The sequence below is a fragment of the Saccopteryx leptura genome, chromosome 7 (assembly GCF_036850995.1).
Source record: "Saccopteryx leptura isolate mSacLep1 chromosome 7, mSacLep1_pri_phased_curated, whole genome shotgun sequence".
Taxonomy (NCBI): domain Eukaryota; kingdom Metazoa; phylum Chordata; class Mammalia; order Chiroptera; family Emballonuridae; genus Saccopteryx; species Saccopteryx leptura.
Window position 1 is genome coordinate 57,178,375 of NC_089509.1, and position 25,568 is coordinate 57,203,942.

A 25,568-nucleotide genomic window follows, 5' to 3' on the forward strand; every position below is an offset into this window, starting at 1 on the left:
AGTAAATACAGATTGCCTTGGCCTAAAAGTATACCTACTGCCATTATAAACGTATACCACATGGAATAAGTTATTTCTGATTATTGTACTTAATTAAATATTTCTGTATTTTTCTAGTTCCTTCTCTTTTAATGATCTTCTGGTATTTAAAAAAATCCTTTTTCTCAAAAAATCAGTAATTCTGAAATTTACTTTGAAAATATAAACATCATTTCATTCCAAAGCAGATAACCGGTATAACCTATATCTCAGGCTTCCATGGCAAGGAATGTTATCAGTACTATAAAAACAAATGTTCACAGATTAAAAAACTAAGTTATGTCCGTATTCTACTTGACCCTTAAAGTTATTTTATTTTGAAGTGAAACTCAACCACTACTTGTTGTAGATATTTAATGTAGATTAAATAGAAACTTTCAAAATAAACTCAAATGAAAATAAACCTTTTTAGAATTTTGGAAAGGTTTTTCTAAAATAGATAGACTAAAACTAAATAATTAACTGAAATTTTCTCATTTAAGCAGCTTTTAAACAAGCCACAGCTTAACTGTCTTAATTTAGTCATAAAACAGAATAAAAAACGGGCCACAAAGGAATACCCACGAGTATGAAATATATTCAAATTCATTTACACTACAAAACACAGGAAGTAGTAGCTTTTTTCTCTTCCTACTACTAATATCTGCTACCATAAAAGTTTAATTGATTCTTACACATGTAGGAAGCTACTGAACACTTGGTAGGCTGGTGGATTTTTAAATAATCTGTTAAATAGTAAAATATCTATTAGAATACTAACTGAAACGCGTTTTAACTTTATTTGAAATTGTGGTATGGAGATAATATTTCAAAAGTGAAATTACAGAAATTAAATTTTATTGAATCATAAATATATAATGATGAGATTCAAAAAGATTGTTGATACACATAATTACCTTTGTTTTATAATTTTTGGTAATCTTCAGATATCTATACAATGGCAGTAACAAGATCACAAAATAAATACTTATTTTAAAAAGTAAATGTATGTCTGCATCAGTTAAAGCAAACAATTTTTCCCTCTATAAAACATGACAAATATGTCTCCTAAAATCTTATAATACAAAAGCATAAATAAGCTTCACTTCAGTTTGAGCTGTAAAGTTTACAAGAAAAAACAAAATGTCATAAACACTAGGGGAAACAAGTTGGATCCTAGGTATTTAAGAGGAAATGCTGAGGGGAGCAACTAGAATCAAGTCTTATATACAGACAGACAAATTCCCCATAGCCAGTGAAATATATTTACAAGTTCCATATCGTAATTTAATATTTACTCCACAATATCTTGGCCTTAAAACAAAGCGACACACTGAAAGATTATTCTGCAACTCTAATTTCTCTCAAATCCCACTGAGAAAAAGTATACATACTACACTGCTCACAAAAATTAGGAGATATTTTATTGCTTCATATTCATTTTGAAATAATTCCTAATTTTTGTGAGTAGTATATTAGGAACTGAAGATGGGTGTTTCCCTCCTCCCCAAATTCATGTTTAAGCCCAAAATCCCAATGTGATGGCATTTGGAGATGGGGCCTCTGGGAGGTAATCAAGAGTTAGATTAGACTATCAAAGTGGGGCCCTTGTGATTAGATTAGTGGCTTCATACAGAGGAAGAGAAAGACACCCCCCCCACGCACACATCCACCCCTTCTTTTTGGGAGCAGGGAAAAGGCCATGTGACATCTTGAAAACTTGACTTTCTACAAACCAGTAAGTGTCTCACCAGAAACTTGAACCCTACTGGACTTTGATCTTGAACTTCCAGCCTCCAGACTGTGAGAAAATAAGCTTCTGTTGTTTGAGTCACCCAGTCTATGGTATTTTGTTATGGCAACCTATACTTTTGGTATGTTATGATATGGTATATGTTAAAGTATATGTTATAATAACATACACTTTTAGGCAAAAGCATTAGGGCAATACTGCTTAGTACTCTCTCCCTTAAGAAAAAGGTGCAAAGCCCAGTTTTGGTCTGGCCTCAAGGTACAATAGTCTAGAATATAGCAGCTTCAGCAACTAATTTATCTTTAGTGTAGATCATCTCCCAAGATCTATCCTGTAGGGCTACATTCTCCTTGCTTGAGATGGCAGTAGCCTATGGGCCACGCTCAGAATTAATAGTTTTCAGAGGGTTAAGGAGAAGCAAGGATGACTTGGGCTCACAACTGATCTAAATTCATTATAGAATGGAATCCTCCAACACATGGCAAAACTATGCTAGATTACTAAAATAAAAAGATAATCCAACCAGTTAGATCATGCTTGGTAAGAATACCAAATTTCAATCCTTCAGTCATCTACTAGCTGAGCAGTTGAAGCAGAGAAGGTCTAGAAGAAACACAGAAACAAGTAGTGTCTCTGGAAAGGAACTGGTCTCTGCAGGCAATTACAATGTCGAAGGGATATGAGGAAGAAAAGATTGTTAGATAAGTTTGGTGATCCCATACAGTAAAAGAACATGACTCTTCTGTTTCAACAAAAAGAGAATGGATTATTTAACAGTCTACACCAGGGGTCCCCAAACTGCGGCCCCCTGAGGCCATTTATCCGCCCCGCCCCCGCCACACTTCCGGAAGGGGCACCTCTTTCATTGGTGGTAAGAGGAGCTTAGTTCCCATTGAAATACTGGTCAGTTTGTTGATTTAAATTTACTTGTTCTTTATTTTAAATATTGTATTTGTTCCCGTTTTGTTTTGTTTTGTTTGTTTTTTTTTCATTTTCCTGAAGCTGGAAACAGGGAGAGACAGTCAGACAGACTCCCGCATGCGCCCGACCAGGATCCACCCGGCACACCCACCATGGGGCGATGCTCTGCCCACCAGGGGGCGATGCTCTGCCCATCCTGGGGGTCGCCATGTTGCGACCAGAGCCACTCTAGCGTCTGAGGCAGAGGCCACAGAGCCATCCCCAGCGCCCGGGCCATCTTTGCTCCAATGGAGCCTTGGCTGCGGGAGGGGAAGAGAGAGAGGAAAGCACGGCGGAGGGGTGGAGAAGCAAATGGGCGCTTCTCCTGTGTGCCCTGGCCGGGAATTGAACCCGGGTCCTCCGCACGCTAGGCCGACGCTCTACCGCTGAGCCAACCGGCCAGGGCCCATTTTGGTTTTTTTTACTTTAAAATAAGATATGTGCAGTGTGCATCGGGATTTGTTCATAATATTTTTTATAGTCCGGCCCTCCAATGGTCTGAGGGACAGTGAGCTGGCCCCCTGTGTAAAAAGTTTGGGGACCCCTGGTCTACACTATGGCTATTTTAACAGTATTTTAAAATAAGCTCTAATGTCTTAAATTGTATTTTAAAAGCTAAGTCATACACCTATACAACAACATATCTCAATACTGCCTCACTGTTCAAGTAACCTGCAAAACACATTACCTTCCAAAATTTTTAACTTAAAAATTTATAAGAAAGGTAAATTTCACAGTAACTTAAACAGAAAGAATTGTCCTTCACCAGATGTTTAGCTTAGGAATACTTTTATTTGCAAAGTCTCTTCTGGAAACTTTATTTCCCCTTTGGCTCAACATTCTAAGCCAAAAGTAAGTTACTGCAATGCAAAATCTCTGTAAATGCCAGGTATAACTGCTAGGTGGATCTGGGGTATTTTTGAGCATTTCTCATAACGGTAATTTTTCAAAGAAAGATGGGAGTGTGTGGACATTAAGCTATAAAGCTTTAAGAGTTATATAAATGCATTTTCACATGTAAAATTGATACATTTCCTGAAAAAAATTAAATGTACTAGTTTAAACTTCTTTAGCAAATCTGAATTTACATTCCATGTTATCTACCCCCTCCATATACAAAAAAACAAAACGAGTCTCAAAATCAAAGAACCATCTTTCTATAAAGCCAAGAAAAGATGAAATGTATTTTGATATATCATTCTCAGCTTGCCTATAATGGATGATGGTTGGTAAAACAAAAGAAATTCTGTGTGACATATTACAAAAATGGTCGGTACAGAGAAATGTGTATCACTTCAAAGTCTATTCTCAGCACCCTAACAATATCACTTGGTCAAGGTCTAGGAAAACTAGTTCAGAATGAGGTTTCAAAAGTTTATTCAAATTTATTTTAGTAATGGGCAATAGTAATCCCTCAAAAATTAGTACCTCCAGGTCCTTAAGTTTTTTGTTTTTTTTAAATTGAGAGCAGGGGAGGCAGAGAGACAGACATCCATGTGCTCACCAGGATCCACCCTGCAAGCCGTTTATGGGTCAATAACCCTGCCTATCTGGGCATTGCTCCATTGCTTGGCAACCAAGCTATTTTTAGCTCCTGAAGCAGGGGCCATGGAGGCATGTTCAGCCCAGCCCCCACACCCAGCCAAGCTTGATACGACTGAGCCATGGATAAAGAAGGGAGAATTGCGGGGAGAGCGACGAGCATGTGAGAGAAAGAGGGGTGGGTAGGAAAAGGGGTGGAGTAGAAGACGGTCGCTTTTCCTGTGTGCTCTGACCAGGAACCGGACCTGAGACACTCATCCGTGGGCCGAGACTCTACTACGGAGCCAGCCCTGCCAAGCCCTCAAATTAAGTTTTATTTCATTAACTATTTTTGTCATTCTAAAAATTTATCACCAGGAAAGTGAAAAAGTGAAATTAACAAGGCACTAAAAAAGCTAATGGAAGAAGCAGTGCAGAAAAGTTATGGAGAAAATTATTACCAATTTATTTCAAATTTATCCTTGGTTCTTCAATTATTTCTTTTTTTTTTTTTTTTTTTTTTGTATTTTTCTGAAGCTGGAAACGGGGAGAGACAGTCAGACAGACTCCCGCATGCGCCCGACCGGGATCCACCCGGCACGCCCACCAGGGGCGACTCTCTGCCCATCCGGGGCGTCGCTCTGCCGCGACCAGAGCCACTCTAGCGCCTGAGGCAGAGGCCAAGGAGCCATCCCCAGTGCCCGGGCCATCTTTGCTCCAATGGAGCCTTGGCTGCGGGAGGGGAAGAGAGAGACAGAGAGGAAGGGGGGGGGGTGGAGAAGCAAATGGGCGCTTCTCCTATGTGCTCTGGCCGGGAATTGAACCCGGGTCCCCCGCACGCCAGGCCGACGCTCTACCGCTGAGCCAACTGGCCAGGGCCAATGATTTCTAATACATGCTTTCACGTATCTTAAATAGGGTTATGAGATACATGAACCACTGGAAATATGAACCAACCAACGAATAAACCACCTAGACAGCAGGCCTAAATTTGTAGAAATCAATTTGGAAACTACTTGCCCATAATTCTGTGTCTGCTTGAGTTTCCTTTCCTGACTATATAAATGTTCCCTCCACACCCATCCCTAAATAATCACTGAGCTGCTTAGTACAGGAGCTATTGTATCTCTCTGAGGTGTGTTTAACTGGCTTAATTATTTTAGAACCTTAATGTTTTCCTCTCTCTACAGTTCACTTCTTTTGAGGGTGCAGGTAGTAGTGGTAGGGGTGCTGTTTTATTTCTTTAAATGCATAAATAGTTACATTAAACTTTTAAATGGAAAAACTGTTAAAATGGAGAGTGATTCTGTTAGTTACCCCATTCTGTTAAAACAAAACCAAACAAAATCTTATCTTAGTAACAGCAAATAAATACAACAATTCAACTGACTGGAAAAATTTAAATATATAGAATATTCAGTACACTTTTTGAAACAGTAATTACAGCTGCTGTATAGAGGGGGGTTTAAATCCCGATGTTGAACACTGACAGGGTGCTAACATCAAGCCCTAGCACATACAGGTGAAAGACACAAGAGTATACTGTGCCCTTCTAACAGCTTTCTGTTTCCCTTTAACCTTTTTTGGGGGATTTTTGTGGATTCCATGGCTTTTGTTTTCATCTGAAAAGATTTCACTTTCTACAAAATAATGGAAAAGCCTACTCTTCTAGATTCTCTTTACCATCTGCACACACATGACATGGAGTCACAGTTCTGATCGGGAAGTATCGTATTTTTCGCTCCATAAGATGCACTTTTCCCCAAAAAACGTGGAGGGGAAAATGCCTGTGCATCTTACGGAGCAAATGTTCATTTTTTTTAGCTGCTGCAGGTTCCCGGACAACTAGAAGGGTATTTGAACATTAAAGTCTCTTCTCATTTGTTAATAACAGTGCTAATGGCTATTAATACTGCTGTTGAGTTTACATTGTTGAAATATTATTGTGGTTTATTTTATTAAATATTTTAACACACCGTTTGGTTCAGAATTTTTTTTTCTTATTTTCCTCCTTAAAACCCTAGGTGTGTCTTATGGAGTAAAAAATATGGTAACTGTCTTCCTTTGTGAAACCGTGATCTCTAGACCGAAATCACAAACCTAAATTAATTAAACCCAACTCAAACTAATGGCTAATATGACTTCTAAGATTCTTTCCAAATTTCCATAGCCTATACAACTGGAATAATATTGAACACCATGGAAGTAAAACATACTTTTTCTTTAAATTTTTATTTTGGTAACTATAAAATTAAGATATATGATTATAAATAAGGGAATATAGTCAGGAATACGTTTGCAGGCCCGTGATGAGAGGAGGAGGTAGAATATAAATGCTGGGTGGCCCTGGCCAGTTGGCTCAGTGGTAGTGTCGGCCTGGCATGTGGATGTCCCAGGTTCGACTCCCTGTCAGGGCACACAGGAGAACTACCATCTGCTTCTCCTCCCTCCCCCCTTTTTTCCCTCCCACAGCCATGGCTTGATTGTGCACATGAGCCCCAGACACTGAGGATGGCTCTGTGGAACCTCTGTCTCAGATGCTAAAAATAGCTCAGTTGCAAGCATGGCCTCAGATGGGCAAAGCATAGGCCCCAGATGAGGGTGGCTGGGTGGATCCAGTTGGGGTGCATGTGGGAGTCTCCCTATCTCCCCACTTCTCACTGGAAAAGAAGAAAAATAAACAAACAAATACTGGGAGTTTTCTATCTACAGCTAGTTCACACACTCTCTCAGCAGAGTCATCTTTTCTGGAATACTACTCATATTTAAATGGGGAGGAGTAGTAAGAACGAAATACAAGTTTAGAATTCCAACTCTTCTTGGCACTTTCTTGCCCACACATGCCAAGAAGTCAGGAACCTCATAACATTCTTCATGGGCTTAACCATGACTTGTCCTAGTATACACATTTCTATACTTCCACTAAAAACTACTGCCTGCACAAGTAGCATCTTGTGTTATGTTCTAGAGAAACATAATGTACAATGTGCTTATGGCTGTAACTGACAGAAGAATTCCCAAAGGATTTCTTCTGTCATGGTTGTGACTATAAAGGTATACACAAAGATTTAGAGATTAAGCCCTCTGGAATTATGTTATTGTTCGTTATTTTCATGTTTTAATTCAAACCTAAAGTGACAAGAATTGTCATATATGCAAACTTATTCTTTATGGTCATACTTTGGAACTGATAAAGAGGACAATGGTATTCTAGAAAGAAAGACCAAAGGATACCAAACTTAAAGAATATTTGGGGGTTAATTCACCTAAAACCAATGCCCTGTATTCTCCACTGTTCAAAAGGCTGTAGACAATCCATTGTCTTCCATTTCAACTAGTTGCATGGTCCACTGTGAAGGAGTGAGAAAAGAGCTGTGTGCTTGTTCTTGACCTGTAAAGATTTCATCATGGAAGATTAATACTGATGCTGCTGCTGCCTGTTACTGGTTGTTTCTCTTTGCAGGTGCCAATATCAGTCAGAGAACAGGATTTCAGTGGCAGAGTTGTTGCTATACTGTTATCTCTTCAGAACGGAGGCACAAGGAGAGATGAATGCCACATCGCAAGGAGCAAAGGAGAGAGAGAGAAAGAAATGGTGTCAGGTGGCATGTTGGATGCGATTTTTGTTTTAGTAGAGATTGAGATGATTGCAAATTGTTTAGCTGATTTCTTCGGTCTGCAAAGACACATTTGTGTTGGTGCTGATGACTCTTGACTTATCCTGTTTCAATTACAAATTGTGTTTTTTTTTTTTCAAAAAATTTCTGGCACTTATATTCAGGGTTTATAAATCTCTCTCTCTCTCTCTCTTTCTCACATACACCCCCCCCCCCAAATATACATTAAAACCAATTCCTATTAAACTATTTAATATTCCCTACTGAGGTGTCAAATCTGCTATATGCATTCTCTCCCACTAATCAACATTTAAAATCTAGATGATGACAAAAGTTAACTAGAAAAGAAAGGGCAGCACAGATCCACATACTGTTCACATCACACACTTGAATGAATAGCAATGGTAAGACTTGGTTACTGGTCCTAATAACTTTTAAGATTCTTATTTTTTCATCATTTTGAGGTATTATGATTGGTAACTAGTATCTTTAAAATAATATGACTACAGAGGGAACCTACAAGTCAGATGATATTTTAGGGATTAAAACTTATTTGTGTTAATTTAGTGAAAAGCCTTGGAAAGCCCATTGACACAGTTTTTTGAAAGCCACAATAATATGAAAGACATATAACCAGGCAGAACTCCTTAGATCAAAAAGATAAATTGCTTTCCCGTAACTAGAATTAAAACAGGATCAAGCATAAAAGCTAAATGGTATATGGTTTGTTAATTTCCTTAAATCCACAGAGTCTAAGTGTGGCACAGGATTAACAGGACAGTTAGCAGTTCTGCCATACAGGAACAACTTTTGGAAGATAGGAAATTACTCCCACTGCAACTGTAACTTTTAATAAGTGGTAACTGGGGAAGTGTGTACATAATTATTAGTAGCACAAGAATTATTTTTTAAAATATTTTTGGCCTGACCTGTGGTGGCACAGTGGATAAAGCATCAACTGGAATGCTGAGGTCAGCAGTTCAAAACCCCAGGCTTGACTGGTCAAGGCACAAACGAGAAGCAACTAAGAATTGATGCTTCCCGTTCCCCCCTGCCTTTCTCTCTCTCTTCCCTCTCTAAAATGAATAAAGAAAATCTTAAAAAAAAGTTTTGGAATAATTTGTGTGGTCGTTATATTTTTCTTACATCATTTTTTCCTGTTCTACTGTACTAAATCTAAAAGGTTATATTAGAACATGCACACTTTTTTTTACAAAAAATGATGTTTTCTGTTGACCATTAAAAGGAAATTCAAAGTGAAAAGTAAATACCAGCTAATAATAATACTAATGAAACATTCTGGCTGATACGAAAGTCACTTACAGAATACCAAAGGAAAGTATTATGTGAGAGAAAAAGAGTTTATGTGTTTGTGAAAAACTAAACTGCTCTCCTTTGCAATGAAAATGAAATAGCATGTTTCTAAAAGAAAAAAAAAGGCAAACACTCCCACTACTCTGGCTTTGCTGGTTATTAGTTATATTAATTTAGACAAAGCACACACAAATCTTGGCATTCAAAGGTTAACATTAATGGTCACTCTAAAAGGGTTAAACTTAAATACAATATCATGTAACTCTCCTGAAATGAGAAGTTGAAGCATGCCTGTATCAGGTACAGTGTGAAAATAAGTCACTTAGTGAGTGAGTGAACAATGATTTCATAAACTGGTAACAATAAACATAAAAAATTCTTGATATATTAAAACAAAGATGATGCTGCACAATGATCTTCCTAATCTCAGAAGACAAAACTAATAGGCTGTAACTAAGTTTAAATTTACTATTGGGTGGTAATCAGAAATACCTATTTATTTTAGCAAGACTTATTTTTGGAGGTTTCTGCTTAATTCTCATTCATTATTTTATCACACTAAGGTGTTTAAATTTATATTTCTAAAGCTACAGAATAGCACAGAATGTGAACCAAACTTTACGATTTACTCAGTGATCAATACCTTTACATTTCAGTTTACTTATTTATGATTACCTTTATGAAAATACAATGCACATCATAAATTATTCATTTCAACACAAAATCCTTCTAGTTTCCTATGTCCAAATGGCATGAGCTTCCTCAAAGGAGGATATTTTCTCCTTCTGTGACAATAAATTTAATGCTTAACCATAATTCTGTTTAACTCTGAGAGTGTTTATTAAAGGGAATGTGAGAGCAAGATTCACCCTGGCTAAAGCAAGAGTATGCCGGGCTCCAAATCTAAACCCTAGGCTAACACACCACAGGTTAATTCCCATGCAGGTTACATGGACATCAATATTCACAGAGCAGATTCAACCTATGGTAGAAGCTATAGTTACAAGTTGAGATATAGTTCATGCCAGCTTAATAAACCCAGGAACATAGGGAGCTGATAAGATAGACGATAACATGGTTTAAGTCAAGCTTGTTCTCTGTTAAAAGTGTCCAATCAACCTCTTTTGTAGAAAACAAAATAACCTATTTTATTGACTCACTTTTCAACTGTGATTTGGAATGCCAAATAACTTATTTTTTAAACATGTAACTTAATGCTTTTATTTTTTAATTATATGACTAAAAAATTAATACCCAGTGGTAAGCTGGCTACTTTTATGTTCTAGCATGACACTACCTCACCTATTTTGTTCTCTGAATTACCAGAAACTTTCTATATAATGCATTCAATTTTTCTCACCCTAAATAATCTCTCAGAAGAAAATATGAGAATTCAAGACATGAGAGTATATTTCAGCATTATTAGTTCATACAATCTCCCAAAATATCCCATGATGGAGGTCAAGGAAAAGTAATGTTGTTAACTGGTTAAGAAGAAGATAAAATTAGAAATCTAAAACTACTCAGTAAATCTGATAAAAGCTGGAAAAAAAATTATGGAGGGGATAATTATTAGAAACAATGAGTAAATACAAAAAATGAAGAAGTCAAACTCTGGGAAAGGGAACACCACACAGAAGAAAGGTGTAGTATTCTAGAACAGTTTACAACTGTACATATTATCTGGATGTTTATGTATACCTTGCTTCAGAAAACAGAATTATTTGAGAAAAACTGAGTATTTTTGAAAAGTAACAAGAAAGCTTTAAAATCAACCAACCACCAACCAAGAAAAACAAAAACAAACCCACTTCTAAAGCCTTTTAAGAAGTGATTTTTTCTAATACAAATAGCTAATTCCTAATTTAACTGTTTTATAATTTCAGATTTTATATAACAGGTTTTTATAAAATAAGATGTAAAATCTCATTAGAAAAAGTAATATTTACTGTTACATGTGAGTATAAAAACCCTCCAGTTAAAGCTCTAAGTATATACGTAGTGCCCCACTGCCACGAAAAGCTGGTTAGAAAATAACTGATAAATCTTTATATGGGACATTCAGCATAGGTCTCTACGAATTCATTATCAAAGTAGCATAAGTGGGCACTCAAATACTTGAAATCATTCTGTACTACAAAATCCCCTCTTCTGTTGTCACATTACACTCCATCCTCACAGAGAACAGACTGAAGTTGTCTACTGTACCTCAAAGAGCAGGAGAAACAGTCAATAATTACAATACAACAGAATAGCTGAAAAAGACCAGAATAAATTTACTGTTCAAGTAGTTCAGGTAGAAACTTTTCTGAGCAGAAGCACAGACAGATAGGGCATCATAAAAAATGCTAATGCAAATTATTTATATACACATTTTATAACTTTCTTCTGTTTCCCTCTGATTAAACAGCAGGGGTCTGAAGCATGTTGATAGCATCGCAAAAACAACATAGTAGATAGTGTGACATGACAGTAGATGCTACAAGAATGAGTCTCTCTCTCCTACCCTAGGGAGATGACTTTAGAGATACTACCTTCAATTAGCTCACTAACTCAATTTTAGCTATTATTCAGCCTATTAAAAAACTTCTCAGGCCTGAACTAGCAGTGGCACAATGGATAGAGTGTTGGCCTGGGACACAGAGGACCCAGGTTGGAAACCTAGAGGTCACCAGCTTGAGGGTGGGGTCAACTGGTTTGAACAAGGCTCACCAGCTTGAGCCCAAGGTCGCTGGCTTGAGCAAGGGGTCACTCAGTCTGCTGTAGACCCCCAGTCAAGGCACGTATGAGAAAGCAATCAATGAACAACTAAGGTGCCGCAACAAAGAATTGATGCTTTTCATCTCTCTCCCTTCCCGTCTGTCTGTCCCCATCTCTCTCCCTTCCTGTCTGTCTCTCTCACTTAAAAAAAAACAAAAAACTTCCAGTAATCCAACAAGCAGAAAATATAATAAAAAAAATTGGGTCAAAGAAAAGGAATTTTACACCTGTCAGTTAAATTGAGTGGGGAAATCTATTATTATTTCTTTGAAATGGTTTGAACTAAAAATATCAACTGTAAAAAAAAATGAACTGATTAGAATTTCAGTTTATAGAAAAACAAGCACAAAGCTATACATTACCAAATTTTACTATAATAACATATGGCAACATTTTTCTAAATATCACTTTATATTATTACTGATAATTAGGCTTTTCTAAATTTGCCAATGTACATGTTTTAACTAAAACATTTAATCAAGCATTCCACAGTTAAGCTAAAAACTCACTTTATTAACAACTTACAATTATTTCAACTTATTATAAAATGACCATAAACAATATGAAATTTTACACTACATTTTAAAAGTGAAGCATTTTTTACAAAAAGATAGCAATTAAACAGATAATGTTAAGACACCCAAGGTCTGGGCAGGAATTGCTACTTCACCACAGGGACATGGTGTTATTAGCATCTCAATGTTTCTAAGTTGACACAAGGTAAAAAAATGCAAATTTAGTGCCATTCTTTTTTTTTATTTTCCTGCCTGAAAGTTTTTAATTTGGGGACTTTGTAAAGTTTTTATTCAATAAGAGACTTAAACACAGTTCTCTACAACCTCAGTTCTCTACAACCTCTGGTAACAAGCAATATCCAACATATGCTTCACATACCTTTTTGAGATGTCCTAGTCTAAGTTTGAAAATTTCTTCCTGTTCATGATATTCTGCCAATGTCAACCTGTCAAAAATAAAAATGGTTCTAGATATTAAGAATAATACTATTTCTTATTAACAACCAGCCTATGTAAAATGAATCATATGGAAATAATAAAATGTTGACAACTTTCTGCCCAAAATATAAGGCAGATGTCGTTTCAGATATTCTTTAGAACACATCTAATACTTACAGATAGAACAATTAATATATACATATTCACTAACTTCTCTGTTGTTGTTTTTTTTTACAGAGACAGAGAGAGAGTCAGAGAGAGGGATAGATAGGGACAGACAGGAACAGAGAGAGATGAGAAGCATCAATCATCCGTTTTTCGTTGTGACACCTTAGTTGTTCATTGATTGCTTTCTCATATGTGCCTTGACCGTGGGGCTATACAGCAGACCAAGTAAACCCTTGCTCAAGCCAGCAACCTTGGGTCCAAGCTGGTGAGCTCTGCTCAGACCAGATGAACCCGTGCTCAAGCTGGCGACCTCGGGGTCTCGAACCTGGGTCCTCCACATCCCAGTCTGATGCTCTATCCACTGCGCCACCGCCTGGTCAGGCCTAACTTCTCTGGTTTTGAAGCATTAATAAGCAAATTCTACAGCCAGTACTCAATCAGGCTATTAACTTTCTAGGGCAGTGATTCTTATCTTTTTATGATTGAAGACACCTAAAAGTAATTTAAAGGAATTTATAAATACTCTCTCCAGAAATTTTCATATATACTTTATTTTGGGGTTTAAAGATCTCAATTTAAGAATTCCTATCCCAGGGTCTTTTCTCATCAAATAGAATGCAAATCCTGAAAAAGCAAGAGACACTTCTTACATTTCCCTTATAAGGAAATAGTTTGATATATATTATTAGTTTTTAGACCTCTCTGTGTCTATTTCCATTAATAGAAAATGTTTTTAGACAAAATGTAAAATATTTCGATAACATGAATTGGAGACAATCTTCTTTAAAGAAACACAATTTTATTGTATACAGTGAAAAGAGGTGCGTGAGGATAATGTTAATTTTAAAGACTTTTAATTTCCATAGCAATTATTTTTAGGATAATCCCTGGGATATATCAATGTGTTAAATTACACAGCAAAGGAAAGAGGTAGCAGGTGGAATTAAGACTGCTAATCAGCTGAGTTACTCAGAATTACCCTCGTGTGCCCACTGTAATTACAAGTCTTCAAGTGAGGAAAAGAGCAGACTTGTCCGAATCAGAGTGATGTGACATGAGAAAGACTGGACCTATGACTGCTGTCTTGCAGAAGGAAGGGGGTCAAGAACAAAGGAATGTGGGCAGCTTTTAGAAGCTGGAAAAGGCAAGCGAGTAAAGGCCACAGGGAATGAAACAGCCTAAGGCCAGCTTGATTAGACCAATGAGAACCACTCTGGTATTGTAATTACCAAAACTGTAAGATTATCAATTGTATTATCTTAAGTCACTAAAATTTGTGGTAATTTGTTAGAGTAGCAATAAAAAACTACTACAAATGTTGGTACTTGGAAGTGGAATATTCCTGCAACAGATACCTAAAAATGGAAGTGGCTTTGGAATTGGACAGTGGGCAAGAGGCTAGAAGAATTTTGAGAAACATGATTTTAAAAATGCTTCGACTGCCTTTAATAGACCGTTAGCAGAAATATAGATGTTAATAACTCTGCTACCAAGGGCTCAAGAAATTTGGAAGCCCAGTAGGAAGAACACACACCACTTTAGAGAACACCTAAATTGTCAAGAACAGACTGCTGGCAGAATTTAGATAGTAGAGGTGCTGCTGGTGAGAACTCAGAAGAAAATGAGGAACACATTATTAAAAATTGAGGAATGGGGATCCTTGTTGTAATAAAGGGAACCTTAGCAAAACTGTAACCTGTAGTTATACAGAAGGCCAAAATTATGAGAAATAAACATGAGTTTAAGAGATAAACATTTAGCTTAAGAGATTTCCAGGGGGTCCATGATGGAAGCAAAGTAGCTGGATATTACACTCACCTCCTTCTAGGACTAAACTGGAGTTACAACAAAATTGTAGAAGAATCATTTTAAATAATCAACTGAAGACAAGCTAAAGAGAGTCTTATAAGCAAATATGTACAGAAGCAGCCACATCGAGACCGGTGAAAAGTGCGGAGACGTGAGAATGGCTGGCCTGCTCCCAGGAGCAGCGGCTGAGATTCTGGAGGGGTACCTCAGCTGCACAGAGCTTCCTCCTGAAAAGGGCTGGGTGGTCTCAGTCACAGCTGGGATCCCCAGCTCAGAGAATCAGAGCCAGGAAGAGATGCCCATATAACATCTGGCTATGAAAATCAGTGGGGATTTTGTTTGCCAGGGAAAGAGAGAAGTCTGCTAGAGACACAGGAGTCTTCTTAAAAGGCCAATATACAAAATCTTGATCGCAGCCACTCATCCTGGGCTCCAATGGACGGTGAAGCAGAATAGAGTCGCATGAGGGGAGTCTGGGGTTTTTAGCTTTGGGGAGAGAGCTGAGGGGACAGCCATCAAAATCCCTGTGCTAAGTCATTCTCCAATACAGCAGACACCATCTTTCTTGGATGGAGCAGTCCCCTTCATACAGCATCAGCCTAGAATAGAGGAATGCGATAGCCCTCTCCCCCACTCTCACTTGACCCACTCTGTGGAGCTTACACTCTACTGAGGAGTAAGCTGCCATGGCCAAGTGCAGGTCTGAATAGATGCAGGGGTTCTCAGTGACTAAGTTGTGTGACTTTGAAGTGGGTGTCATTCCCCCCCATTTTCCAATGAACCAGACTGGTGTCTGCCCCTTACAGGAGATCTGTGTGGGCTCCTGGTGACTCCACCCTGTTGAGGTCTGGGCAGAATCTACGACAAACTGAACTGTGTGGCTCTGAAGCAGAGGTCACTTTCCCCATCTCCCCCCAAACCTGATCAACCCCTCCCCCTCATGGGAGAACCACTTAGCCCCATTATACCAACTCTCAGAGACCCTGCCCTACTGAGATTAGGCACCTGGCAGAATCTGAGACAGACTGAGTTGTGTGGCTCTAGATTGGGGGACATTTTCCCTTTGCATGCTGAATCCATGCTGAGCCCTCTCTTCAAATGTCCAAACCTTAATTTGTTTGGGCCTGTGAAACTGCTGGGCTCACCCTGACAGCTCCCTGAGACCCTGGCTCCACCACAAAGGTATGTGATCACTCAGCAGGAGGCAGCTAAGCTTGGTATATATACCCTGGAACATGTGCCAAGTGGCCTCAGACCCAGCACTGTACCAAGTTTGAACCTGCATCAGTCTGATGAACACCACTCACCCCTACAAGGTGACTCACTGAAAACCTATCTACCTCATGCAAGTCAAGTACTGCCAGAGGCTCTTTCAGTGACTGAGCCTAACAGGGAGCTGGCAGGAGGAGGTAGGTAGAGGCCAATTTTAGGGTGCCTTGGGACTTCTGCTGACCCTCCCTGGGCCTGGTGCTGAAAAACACCCGACCCTGGTGTACAGCTTGGTCCTCTCCATGCACACTCAGGCACAGCAGAGGCAGCCACCAACTGTGGATCACTTTGTAGGTCGAACCAGGTTGCTCCGGGCCAATCACAGGCAGCATCTAACATTGGCCTACACCAGAGTCCCTCCCAAAAGGCCCCAGAACCAAGTCAGTGACCAAGTTGAGAGATCATCAGAGCAGGACTCAATAAGCTTCACAAACGGCATTTCCAAAGGGAGATCTTGGCAGGCACCAGAGGGTAATTCCACTTTGTATGGTCAGTGCCTGCATAGCAACTCGTCCACTGTGGTCAGAATTGATGCTCACAGTCAGCCAGCCTGAGGGTCACTCCATGCACTAACAGGCCAATAGCAATGAAGACTCAATTACAACAGGAGAGCCCAAACAAGCCACAAGGGATCCTTCTTGGAGCATCCAGCTCAGTTAATGAAGGAAACTGCGCCACTGGGTCCCCACAGGACACCTACTAATAAGGTCACCTTACAAAGACAGGAATCACAGCAAATCTACCTAACACATAGAAACAAACACAAAGAGGCAGCCAAAATGGGAAGACAAAAAACAAATGCCCCAAATAAAAGACCAGGAGAAATATCCAGAAAAAGAGCTAAATAAAACGGAGGCAAGCAATTTATCAGGTATAGATAAGAGTTAAAAGAAACGGCTGTAAAGATGTTCAAGGAACTTAATGAGAACCACAACAACATGAAAAAATACATAGAAACCATAAAAAGGAGCCAATCAGTAATGAAGAATACAGTATCTGAAACAAAAAAAAATACACTTAACAGGAATAAATAGTAGGCTGAATGAAGAGGATCAAATCAGCGATTTGGAAGACATGGAAACAGAAAACCCCCAATAAGAGCAGCAAAAACAAACAAATAAGTTTTTAAAATGATGATAGTTAAAGGGACTTTTGGGACAACATAAAGTGTAAAAAAAATTGCATCATAGGTGTATAAGAAGAGAAAAAACAAGGAAGCCGATTTAAAAAAATGACTGAAAACATTCTTAACCTGGGAAGAAAAAAAGACAAAAGTCCAGGAAGTACAGAGTCCCAAAAAGTTGAACCCAAATAGGCCTACAAGACACATTATAATTAAAATGGCAAGGATTAAAGACAGAGTGACTATTAAAAGCAGCAAAAGAAAGACAATTAGTTACCTACAAGGGAGCTCCCATAAGACTGTCAACTGATTTCACAACAGAAACATTCAGGCCAAAAGGGACTGACTGGCACGAAATATTCAAAGTGATGAAAAGCAGTATCCTACAACCAAGACTATGTTACCCAGCAAAGCTATCATTTAAAAAAAAAAGAAAATTGAATATATATGGCAGATTAAGGAAGTTATCTACTGATATTTTGCTAAGAGTTTTAATCACAGATGAATGATGAATACTATCTAATTAATGTTCCTTATTTTGGCACCTCTTAAGATGATCATATTTTCTCTCTTTATGTGAAAAATTATATTGATATTTCTAATGTTAAACCAACCTCACATACCTAAAGTAAATCCAAATTGGTCTTGACAGATTATCATTTGTATATTATATTTTGGGTTACTAATATTTTAAGAATTTTGCATTTACCTTTTTTTTTAATTAAGTGAGAGGTGGGGAGACAGAGACACTCCCGCATGCGCCCCACCTGGGGTGCACCCAGCAATCCCCCTACAGGGCAATGCTCTGCCCATCTGGGGCAATCTGTTGCTCAGCAACCAAGCTATTTTAGCGCCTGACGGAAGGCCATGGAGCCATCCTCAGTGTCCAGGGCCAACTCAAACCCTTCGCGCCATGGCTGCAGGAGGGGGAGAGAGAGAGAGATGGAAAGAGAAAGAAAGAAGGGGGAAGGGTGGAGAAGCAGATGGTTGCTTCTCCTGTGTGCCCTGACCGGGAATCAAACCTGGGACTTCTACAAGCCGGCCAATGTCCTACCACTGAGCCAAATGGCCAGGGCCTATGTTTAATTTTTAAAATGTATATATTTATTTGAGAGAGAGAGAGAGAGAGAGAGAGAGAGAGAGAGAGAGAGAGAGAACTGATTTGTTTTTCCACTTATTCATGCATTCATTGGTTGATTCTTGTATGTGCCCTGACTGGGAATTGAACACACAATGTTGACATATGAGGACAACACTCTAACCCAGTGGTCCCCAACCTTTCTTGGGCCACGGACCGGTTTAATGTCAGGAAATATTTTCACGGACCGGCCTTTAGGGTGGGCTGAATAAATGTATCACGAGACTGAGACAAGCATCAAGAGTGAGTCTTAGACGGATGTAACAGAGGGAATCTGGTCATTTTTTAAAAATAAAACATCGTTCAGACTTAAATATAAATAAACGGAAATAATGTAAGTTATTTATTCTTTCTCTGCAGACCAGTACCGGTCCACAGCCCGGGGGTTGGGGACCACTGCTCTAACCAACTGAGCTAGTTGGCTAGGGCCTGCATTTACATTTATAAGTGAGATTACCCTGTAACTTTTCTTCCTTGTACAGTCTTTGTTGATTTTGATACCAAGATTTTGTTAGCCTCATAAAATAAAACTGGAAATGTTTCTGCCTTAGCTGTTCTTAAAAGAAGTTTTTAAAGATTAATACTACTTCTTAAAGATTTTAATTAAAGATTCAATTTCTTTAATAGTTACAGAGCTATTTGGGTTTCATTTCTTTCCATGTCAATTTTATTCAGTTGTATTTTTTTTTGGAAATTTATCCTTTTCACAAATTTTCAAATTTAAGCCGTTTACAATTCAGGGTGGGCAAAAATAGGTTTATAGGTGTGAGTACAAAAACAGTTTATTCTTTCATTAATTATTAATTATTGTATTATTTTCCATACGAATTGTAAATCTACTTTTGCCAACCCTCATACAGTGTGTCCGTAAAGTCATGGTGCACTTTTGACCGGTCACAGGAAAGCAACAAAAGACGATAGAAATGTGAAATTTGCACCAAATAAAAGGAAAACTCTCCCAGTTTCATACCTATTCAGTGCAGTTCGATGTGGGCTTACACACAGATTTTTTAGGGCTCCTTAGGTAGCTATCCCATATAGCCTCTACAGACTCATCACTGACTGATGGCCTACCAGAACGGGGTTTGTCCACCAAACTGCCGGTTTCCTTCAACTGCTTATCCCACCAAGTAATGTTATTCCTATGTGGTGGCGCTTCGTTATAAACACGCCGATATTCACGTTGCACTTTGGTCACGGATTCGAATTTAGCAAGCCACAGGACACACTGAACTTTCCTCTGTACCGTCCACATCTCGACTGGCATAGCCGTGGGCTGCTCCGCTGTATACACGGTGTTATGTCATCATCTGCGCATGCGCACATGCTACCACATCATCCTATAGAAACTGGGAGGGTTTTCCTTTTATTTGGTGCAGATTTCACATTTCTATCATCTTTTGTTGCTTTCCTGTGACCGGTCAAAAGTGCACCATGACTTTACGGACACACTGTAGTTTGTTTTCCTTTAAATATCTGTAGAATCTGTAGTAATACTCCTATTTTCATTACTGATTCATGGTTGTCCTTTTTTTCCCCTTCAATTTCATTAGTTTTCTTTTTTTTTTTTTTTTTTATTTTTCTGAAGTTGGAAACGGGGAGGCAGTCAGACTCCTGCATGCACCCGACCGGGACCCACCCGGCATGCCCACCAGAGGGCGATGCTCTGCCCATCTGGGGCGTTGCTCTGTTGCAACCAGAGCCATTCTAGTGCCTGAGGCAGAGGCCATAGCGCCATCCCCAGCGCCCGGGGAAACTTTGCTCCAATGGAGCCTTGGCTGCAGGAGGGGAAGAGAGAGACGGAGAGGAAGGAGAGGGGGAGGGGTGGAAAAGCAGATGGGTGCTTCTCCTGTGTGCCCTGGCCAGGAATTGAACCTGGGACTCCTGCACGCCAGGCTGATGCTCTACTGCTGAGCCAACTGGCCAGGGCCTCTTTTTTTTTTTTTAACACACATTTCTTTTTGGGTACTGGCTGATTCTCTGCATTGTATATTTGCTTACTATATCATGATTGTTCTTATCTTTCCCTTCTCCTTTTGGCTAATTCTGCTGCTCATCTCCTAAATCTCCTAACTTAATGAAATAGATGCTTAGTTTGTTAAGTTTTGGTTTTTCTTCTTTTCATATATATATGGCTATAAACATCCCTCTAGGTCAGTGGTTTTCTAACTCTTTTGTGGATCAGCACAAAATTTCTAGTGGACCGATACTAGTCTCTGGGGTGGCAATTGAAAAACACTGCTCTAGATACTGTTTCAGATTTTCCTTAAAAATGTTGCTATGGTGTACTTCCATTGTCATTCATCTAATAATATTTTCTCATTTCCATTTAGACTTTCATATGCTCTCTTTTGTTAATGACTTCTAGTTTAATTCCACTGTAGTCACAAAACACATTCTACTATATGATTCTAATCATTTAAGTTTCACCTATGAGCCTACCAAACACTTAAGGACAAAACAATCCATCTTTTACAAACATTTTCAATCCTTTGAAATTTGTTGAGACTTGTTTTGTGACAGTTGATTTTTATAAAAGTCCACACTTAAAAAGAACATATATATTCTACAGATGTTAGGACATGTATCCATTAGATGAAATTGTTCAATCCTACTGAAATTTTCTAGACCCATAGTGTTCACTGTTTTGTATTGTTTTACTTTTATATCTACATGTTCTATTACTAAAAAATGTGCATCTTGAAATCTCCCATTATGATTTGTAGATCTGTCTATACCTCCTTAAAATACAGTCAATTTTTAATTTATCTTAAGGCTATGTTATTATGTGCATATACATTTAGAATTATTATATGTCCCTGGTGATCTGAACCTCTTATTGTTATGGTATAACCACTTTATTTCTTATGAATATACAGATAACATCAAAACAATTTAAAATATATTTAACATGAAGTCAGAATCCTGATTAAAATGTATTAATAATGTACAATTAATGCAAGGATTGCTTAGATATTATCTATAGCTAATATTAGCTATGTAAACTATTTACTCTGAATAATAAAAGTATTTGTGACTAAAATGAGAAACTCCTGCCTTAAAAACTTGACTGAGGCCCTGGCAGGTTGGCTCAGCGGTAGAGCGTCGGCCTGGCGTGCGGGGGACCCGGGTTCGATTCCCGGCCAGGGCACATAGGAGAAGCGCCCATTTGCTTCTCCACCCCCACCTCCTCCTTCCTCTCTGTCTCTCTCTTCCCCTCCCGCAGCCGAGGCTCCATTGGAGCAAAGATGGCCCGGGCACTGGGGATGGCTCCTTGGACTCTGCCCCAGGTGCTACAGTGGCTCTGGTGGAGGCAGAGCGACGCCCCGGAGGGGCAGAGCATCGCCCCCTGGTGGGCAGAGCGTCGCCCCTGGTGGGCGTGCCGGTGGATCCCGGTCGGGCGCATGCGGGAGTCTGTCTGACTGTCTCTCCCTGTTTCCAGCTTCAGAAAAAAAAAAAAAAAAAAAAAAAATTGACTGAACCTTGCTGGTAGTTAAAAATTAGTTAAGAGATAGGAACCATGAATATACTTTACATGCATTACCACATATTATCCTTCAACACTATGCTATAGGCACTTTCATAAATGAGAAAATAAAGGCTCTAAGAGGTAAAACAGCTTACCAAAAATAACCTCAAAAGTCAAGTTTGGACTCCACATCTAACTATAAGGCTTAAAATTCTAATCACTACATAGTAGTAACTTCACTTTCTATATTAATTTCTTCATAGAAAAATAACTAAAGATTCATGCTCTATCTCTATTCTAATTATACTAGGTATTCTGCACACAAAGCAAAGCCTACTTTCCACTCAACAATGATTCTAAGGAGTTTTCAGAAGACAGTTGCAGAGTATTGCTGCTACACTAAAACTATCATATATAAAAATCAAAGTGCTTTTGTGGCTTTTCCCTCTATTTAAATCTGTATATGCATAAGGATGTAATCAAATTGCTATGGAGTATCACTTCATTTGCAACTCCAAGAACACATAGCGGCACAACTTCAAGGTTAGTTCTAAGTCAATATATAAAATAAAATGGGATGAAAATGAGGTAAGTCTATGATTATTAAACTAGTTATAGCTGTTAGCATCTTAGAAGCAAGCAGGAAGCTAAACACATGTAACAAACTAAAAAAAAAGGTAGGTTGAGTAAGGGAAAATGAAAATCAAATGCTTATGTATAATTTAGTATTTACCAACCACATTCCATATGCCAAGAACTATGCTAGATATTGAGAATACATATAAAGATAAAATAGTGAAACAAATGCTACATTCAGATAGGAATGTTCAAAGGCTCTGGGCACCTAACTTGAGGGGAAGAAGAAAAAAGGTTAGAGAGGGCTTCCTACTGAAATTAGCATCTGAGTCAAAAGAAAACGAGGTGAAGAAAGGCAAGGAACAAGAGGTACAAAGACACAGAAAGCATAGTCCACTTAGAGAACTGAAAAAGTTTAAGAGGATACACAGGGCAGATGTTGGGAAATGAAGATAAAGCGAGAAATAAAAAGGCCTATCAAGGTTCTACATGACAGTGCATTTTATCTTCAAAGCCAGCGAAGGATACATAAAAGTTTTATGATAAGACATATAAGAAAACAGTAATTGAGACTAGAGAGGTTAGAAGGTACCAGATCAAAATTACTTTATAAGCTATCTTAAGACTTGGATTATATCATTCAAGCAACAGAGAGCTATGTTAGGATTCTAAGAAAGAGAACAAAAGGATAGTAGGATAGTAATTTTATGTGGGGGGAAAATATGACTCTGTACAACATGAAAATGGATTGGAGGGCAAGACCAAAACTGAAAGGAGATGTGTGTGTAAAAAATCCCACGTAAGAGATGGCAGTAACCTGAGTTAGAATGGTATCAGTGGCCCTGGCTGGTTGGCTCAGCGGTAGAGCGTCGGCCTGGCGTGCGGGGGACCCGGGTTCGATTCCCGGCCAGGGCACATAGAAGAAGCGCCCATTTGCTTCTCCACCCCCACCCCTTCCTCTCTGTCTCTCTCTTCCCCTCCCGCAGCCAAGGCTCCATTGGAGCAAAGATGGCCCGGGCACTGGGGATGGCTCCTTGGCCTCTGCCCCAGGCGCTCAAGTGGCTCTGGTCACGGCAGAGCGACCCCCCCCCCCCCGCCAGGGTCAGAGCATCACCCCCTGGTGGGCAGAGTGTCGCCCCTGGTGGGCGTGCCAGGTGGATCCCGGTCGGGCGCATGCGGGTGTCTGACTGTCTCTCCCCGATTCCAGCTTCAGAAAAAAAAAAAAATGGTATCAGTGGGGACTTATATAAATGTACACTTGAGATATACAAGAATTGAGTTATCTATTGGGGTGGAGTTAAAGCTAACATAAACTGTCTTCTATACAACTGCTCATCTACCCATCAACCTCCTTTTTAAGCAATAAATTCACAAAAATAAAATAATTTGCTAAATTAAAAAAAAAAGTATCAATAGCCAAAATGCCTTAAAATTCTAATTTATACAGCCCCACAAAATGAGGAAAGGCTTGAAAAAGAAAGATTTTGAGCCCTGGCCAGTTGAATAAATTGTAGATTGTCAGCCTGGCATGGCATGTGTATGTCCCAGGTTTGATTCCCAGTCAGGGCACACAGGAGAAGTGCCCATCTGGCTTATCTACCCCTCCCCTTCTCTCTCCTCTCTCTTTCTCTCCCCAATCCTGCAGCCATGGCTCGACTGGAGGAGTTGGCCCAGGGCACTAAAGATGGTTTCGTGGCCTCCCACCTCAGGCACTATGAAGAGCTTGGTTGAACAACAGAGCAATGCCCCAGATGGGCAGAGCATCGCCCTTTAGCAGGCTTGCCAGGTGGATCTAGGTCAGGACGCATGCAGGCGTCTGTCTCTCAGCCTCCCCTCCCCTCGCAAAGAAAGATTTTGTGATGGAGTTTGAAAGAAAAGATTATCAGTGTTTATTTATTAATGGAAAATATAAAAAATGAATTAAAAATGGAATCTTGACCTAAAATGTTAAGGGTGACAACCAGAATTTTGGCATGGGAAATTGAGAGCACGGTAGTACTTTACTAATAGAAAGAACACAGGAAAAGGCAAGCAGGGGGTGAGGGAGTGGAGGGGTGGGGGGTGAGTGAGCGTGTGCGCACACGCATGCAGGGTGGAGGTAGAGGGAGGGAGGAAAGTGAGACTAAAATGGGAACGATAATAGTACATTCCATTTTTGTTTTGTGTTGTAGTTTTAGTAAATACAGTTTTGAATAGGCTGCATTAGAGGTTCCTAAGTAAGGATATAACATTCAAGATTAAGATATAGCCTGACCTGTGGTGGCGCAGTGGATAAAGCGTCGACCTGGAAATGCTGAGGTCGCCGGTTCAAAACCATGGGCTTGCCTGGTCAAGGCACATATGGGAGTTGATGCTTCCAGCTCCTCCCCCCTTCTCTCTCTCTCTCTCTCTCTCTCTCTCTCGCTGTCTCTCTCTCCCCCTCTCTCTCCTCTCTAAAATGAATAAATTAAAAAAAAAGATTAAGATAAATATTTGATATTAGTGAGAAAAGTTGGCTGGAGATAAGAAGTTTGGCTGTCAGTAACATACACGGTAACTAAAATCCTGAGAATAGCTAATACTCAAGAAAACTAGCTCATACTCAAGATGTATGACAGGCTAGAACAGATCCTTTAAAAACACCTACATTTTACAAACTGGTAGAGAAAATGATGTCCATAGCAGAGACCAAGAAGATGTAGCCAGGTAAGTTAAAGTGAAAATGAACAAAACAACAGATTTTAAAAACTAAGGCAATAAAAGTCTTTAAAAAAAAATAAGTCAACAATATTCAATGCTGCCAAGTTAAAAGACTCAAATGTCTATTGCAGTGGTTTTCAACCTTTTTATACATGGGGACCAGTGAAAATAGAAGAATTATTTTGGGGGTCACTAAGGCAGAAATCACCCTGAGTATAAGTGAATTCGACTAAAATCACCAGGTTTATAACCTTCATAGAAATACAGAACGGTAACTCTTTTGCAGACCAGCACAGAATTTCTGGCAGGCTGGTTCAAGCACATCAGGAGATAGTTAACATTTTAAAAAACAATTTCAGTTATAGAAAGGAGAGAACGGAAAGTAAGGTAGAAGATGTCATCATTAGAAGATGACAGACTATGAAGACTAGAGGGATTTAT

The 25,568-nt window shown here is 39.1% G+C and overlaps 1 protein-coding gene across 1 annotated transcript in view; it reads right to left on the bottom strand.

Moving 5' to 3' along the window:
- TLK1 (tousled like kinase 1) overlaps positions 1–25,568 on the bottom strand; it is a 154,024-nt gene that overhangs the window by 25,307 nt on the left and 103,149 nt on the right. Inside the window, exon 12 of the mRNA XM_066346731.1 lies at positions 12,838–12,904. Within this exon, the coding sequence (XP_066202828.1) occupies positions 12,838–12,904 (67 nt within the window). The remainder of the gene's footprint in view (positions 1–12,837; positions 12,905–25,568) is intronic.